Raw genomic sequence first — 5225 nt, 5'->3', positions numbered from 1 at the left:
TAAAACTATTCAATATTTACAACATATTAATAGTTGAGATCAGTGAAAAACAGTAACCCATTGTTATGTCCGAGTGGAGATTAAATTACAGGTAACTCCCGAGGACTATTAATGGACTAATATTCTATAAATATTCTTATTGTATAATTATTCAACAATTACATTACATATATTTATACTCCTCTTATTATAAGCTTTATTTTGACCTATAACTTATTATTGTACGATTTACGGTTCTTAAGTTATGTTCAGCTTATTAACTACTGCCTCCCACATCCACAGCCACTTTTTGGGCTTATTTGTGTACAATATTATTTCCTATTTTATGGTACGTTGCGGTTTGTCTGATTGATATATAAACCAAGTATGTCTGAAATAAATGATCTGCTCTGATTCTGGTCTGATCTGCTCTGATTCGGAAGCTGGTATCTTGTTCTGGACTCAAGTGGAAGGGCTCGGAAGACATAGGACCAGTAAGGACACTAAACTGCCCACACCGGTTAAACGTCATTGGTTGGCCTAGTGTGAAGATTCGTATAAGTCGTATCCGGATTGGTAGATAAGTCGTGTGATCGAAAAGTCAGACATCCAAGGTCATAACAATTGGCGACGGGGATTTTGGCAAAAACAAAATAATTGGGAGACGCAAGGTCATAACAATTGGCGACGGGGATTTTGGCAACAAAGAAATAATAATAATACAAGTGGTGACTCAGATTTTGGAAATAAATTAGCTGTATAATTGCCGGTGATTTTTGGAGCTAATATTATTGGCAAAAAAAAAAATGTCGATTTCTTTCGAACAGTTGCGGTTAATATTACAGCACCAGCAGAAGATGTTTGCCTTGCAACAAGAGCTATTTATAACAGTTTTGGGCAGACTTTGCATTCAAGCAGAAAATAAGAAATCTATATATCATGCAGATAATGGTGCAGTAATGGACATTTCAGAAGCATATCCTGTGCAGGATTCAAATCCCTCTATACCAGAAGGGAAACGTAATATTGGTAACGTGTCCAGCTCAGAGCAAGAAAATATTGTGTTAAATGCACATGAAGTTGTGACAATACCAGATGATCAGAAGCCAGATCCTGTAGTTGATGCCCAGAGTCCAGAATCAAATGAAACACTACTGGTACTGTCTAGCTGCGAAAATAAACGTCAGCTCGAACAAAATTGTGGTCCACGTGCTACTAGTCGAGAAAGCTATGGTGACTCGTATTCAGAAAATAACTGGAGCAACACGATGAACAAAATTGTACCAGATGTTACTCAAAATCACCGGAAGACAGAATTTTATATTGAGTCAACTTATCCCATTTCTAATGACAGTGTGCCAGATATTGATTCTCAGAATAATGCATATGATTTTGATGAAACTTCTTATAACAATGAGGGAAATATGTCAGCTGAGTCGAATGATGGCCAAAAATCTAACTTAATTCTGTTAGACGTTGACTTTCTTAATGACTCGTTATCTGCTAACGAGATTCATAATGAATTTGAAAATAATGAACTCAGATCAAAGGCCGTTCATCATCATCTAGTCATTTTTAGTGGCTTCTCCAGTCAATACGAGAAACATGGTTTAAATAAAGTCCTACTAGTTGTATTTTGGAGCCATAAGGACCCAACCTTATTTCGAGGAGGAGGAGAATGTTGAGGAATTTAAAGTCACATATAATTTTTTTTTTTTAAATCAGAATCTAAAGTTGGGTTTTTCAAAAAAAAAAAGGGGAGGTGTTATGTCCGAGTGGAGATTAAATTACAGGTAACTCCCGAGGACTATTAATGGACTAATATTCTATAAATATTCTTATTGTATAATTATTCAACAATTACATTACATATATTTATACTCCTCTTATTATAAGCTTTATTTTGACCTATAACTTATTATTGTACGATTTACGGTTCTTAAGTTATGTTCAGCTTATTAACTACTGCCTCCCACATCCACAGCCACTTTTTGGGCTTATTTGTGTACAATATTATTTCCTATTTTATGGTACGTTGCGGTTTGTCTGATTGATATATAAACCAAGTATGTCTGAAATAAATGATCTGCTCTGATTCTGGTCTGATCTGCTCTGATTCGGAAGCTGGTATCTTGTTCTGGACTCAAGTGGAAGGGCTCGGAAGACATAGGACCAGTAAGGACACTAAACTGCCCACACCGGTTAAACGTCATTGGTTGGCCTAGTGTGAAGATTCGTATAAGTCGTATCCGGATTGGTAGATAAGTCGTGTGATCGAAAAGTCAGACATCCAAGGTCATAACAATTGGCGACGGGGATTTTGGCAAAAACAAAATAATTGGGAGACGCAAGGTCATAACACCCATCTAGAAAAATATGCGATATTCAGATGACAATCTTTAAGAAACATTTTTTTCAAGTTGTATCATAATAAATAGATAAAATAATAGCACACTCCTATGCTAGGCAGAATCTGTGCTATTTGTTGTTTAAGTCTTACTTTATGGGTACAAAGAACTTATGGTTCATCCAGCACCACTATGATGGACAATTCACTGCCACATTTCTTTGTCTTCTTCGTTCGGTTTTGTTCGTTTAATCTCGTCTTACTTTAATTACGATCACATTTTTATTTTCGACCTAATCAAACGTTCGTTTCTGTTTTTTCATTGGTATAACCAGTCTTGTTATTTTAGGATTATTCAGTGATATGTGTGACCCTTTACCAATTTTGATATCTGATTACTTCAGTTTTATTATACTTTCCGCAATTATTGCTATCTCCACTGTTATGATAAATTTGCAACTGTTTTTTTGCAGTAATTACGATTTCTTTCATTATTTAACTTACAGTAATCATAACAATCTTCAAATGTTTCTTTTCTCCGATTAAGTCATGGTCTTTGTTCAAACCTGTTCATCTATGTATTGAATATATGTAGATATGGAAAGTATTTATAATTACTTTTCACTAGTGAACAAATGACCTTATTTATAAGACTAATATTTGAACGAAGAATATTCTTTTTGATCAATTCTCTTCAGGTTCTACAATTATATACCCAAATTAATAATAATAAAATTGTTAATGTTGATATAACTTATATTTTAAGTGAAAATTTAAGACCCATGATCTGAATAAATATGGGTCAAATAGGGTGAAAGAAATAATAGTGCAATTACAGTTCGATCAAATGTTTAATGGAAGGCTATATTGTGTTAATCTATAAGGTGGAATGAATGTGACGTAAATGAATCATGTATTGGGGAGATTAATAATGATGTTTAACCAATATTAATGATAGTAATCATAATAACAATTTTTATAATAATATTTATTTAACAGTTGAATTCATGAGCCAGTTGAAGCTAGATCATCATGGAAAACCTGGAAGCACTGGACGGCCATCTCGTCCTGTTATGGGACTCCTCAGAAAAATGGCAGAATAAACATTTGATCTGAAAACTTATTAGCTAAAAATAAAGGTATTTATTTTAAATCTTACTGAAATTAATGTATCTCCATCAAGTGAAAAAATGTCACTCGGTTGAAATCATTATTGTTATGATTTAGTGATTTTTAAGATTAACCTTTACCTAATATTTTACCAAAATTAATAAGTATTAATATTAAACAATTAATTATTCAATACTAACTATACTTGTTACTTATTAGTAGTATTCATGGTAGTATTCAATAATTCTCTTTAAACTGATTAACTGTTTTATTTTTGTTACTATTATAATGAATATAATCTGTGCGAATTGTAATGAATATACAACAAGTTGAACCTAGTAATAATTCCCGCCCCCATAAAACTCAGATTTTTATCACAAAGTCCTCAAACAAATGGAAATGTAAAAAAAGTAAATTCTTACTAAAAAGAGTAGTAGTCCTGTATGATAAAATGAAAAACCTGGGATTTTTTTATAAATGCCCATAATTAAATGTCATCCATCGGTTTATGAAATTAAAGTCAACATATTAGGCTGACTTTGTGCTTGTTATATTAGTGATTTTAACTAATTTTACATAATTATACCATATGTTATATGGTTTTCATTGTCATTATATATATATATATATATATATATATATATATATATATATATATATATATAAACAAGAAATAAATTACAATATTAGTTATTAATAGTATTGTTTGAAGTTCTAGAGAAAGCGTTAGCGAAAATAAACAATCTAAAATGCACCAATTATAAATTGATAATTATCTCTTGATATAATAAAAATTATTGAACTTTATTATAATTCTATTCAATATTCAATCACCGGATTAATGTCGATAACTAATAATATTTGAAATTATAAATATAGTGATAACTATGTCCTGATTCGGTTTGGGCATCCAGGTAGTATTCTAGACCTCACACAAATCGAATGATTTATATGGCGCATATCTATTTGGTGCCTTCTTCTACCAATGTTTACATGTTTAAATAAATAAATAACCATGTTATAAAAGTCAAAAAATATTGTTTAAATATCAAATAATGAATAAATCAGATTGTTTGGATTTATAAATTTATATTTAGTTATAGTAGATAAAATTAAATAAATTTAACATGTTATCATTATTATCATCATTACCTTTGTGGTGTGTGCTACTAATATCGACAGATGTAAGTAGTATGTCTATCAATCAAAAGTGAAATACCTAGAAGTAAAATGTTGAAATGAGTGAAGAAAAGAGAACGAGAACAGAGACTGATTAGTATGGAAACGAAGGAACAATGAATTGTGAAAAGATTGACTTATATTTTGCAAATGAAGTACTTACTGTATGGTTCTTAGACTTTACTAAGAGATTCTGTAATTTTATGTTCAAATACAGTCGATTGTCCCTACTTGTTATCTCGTTCACTACACTATTATTATTACCGTTACTCCGGTTACAGTTGCAGTGAGGTGCAGTTTTATGTCCATATTTGTAAAAGATTTTATGTGTTTGAAATGAAGTTCATCCAAGAAGAATATTTGTTTCATCTGAATATCTCTTTCCACTCTTTCTGCATAACAACAGAAATGTATGTCAAACATTCTATATAAAAGTAAACACTTGTATTTATCACATAGATTTTGAAAAGACTTTATTGATGATAAAAAAATCTCAGTATACAAGTCACTTCGAAGAAAAATTTATTCAAATGTTCAGTTGAAGTCTATATTATTAATTAAAACAACAACGTGTCAAGTGTTATCTGTGGGTCCTCTTATTCAAGTAATT

General features: G+C 31.2%; 1 protein-coding gene across 1 annotated transcript; it reads left to right on the top strand.

The window, feature by feature from the left end:
* Window positions 1-381: 381 nt before the first annotated feature.
* MS3_00001369 (uncharacterized protein) lies at window positions 382-2931 on the top strand. The gene has a single exon (XM_051208804.1). The coding sequence runs from the start codon at window positions 786-788 to the stop codon at window positions 1662-1664; it is 879 nt and encodes a 292-aa protein (XP_051074207.1). The 5' UTR covers window positions 382-785; the 3' UTR covers window positions 1665-2931.
* The last annotated feature ends 2294 nt before the right edge of the window (window positions 2932-5225 follow it).

This window comes from Schistosoma haematobium, chromosome 1, assembly GCF_000699445.3.
Source record: "Schistosoma haematobium chromosome 1, whole genome shotgun sequence".
Lineage (NCBI taxonomy): Eukaryota > Metazoa > Platyhelminthes > Trematoda > Strigeidida > Schistosomatidae > Schistosoma > Schistosoma haematobium.
Note: the sequence above shows the minus strand (reverse complement) of the source record. Positions and strands in the feature narration are given on the sequence as shown.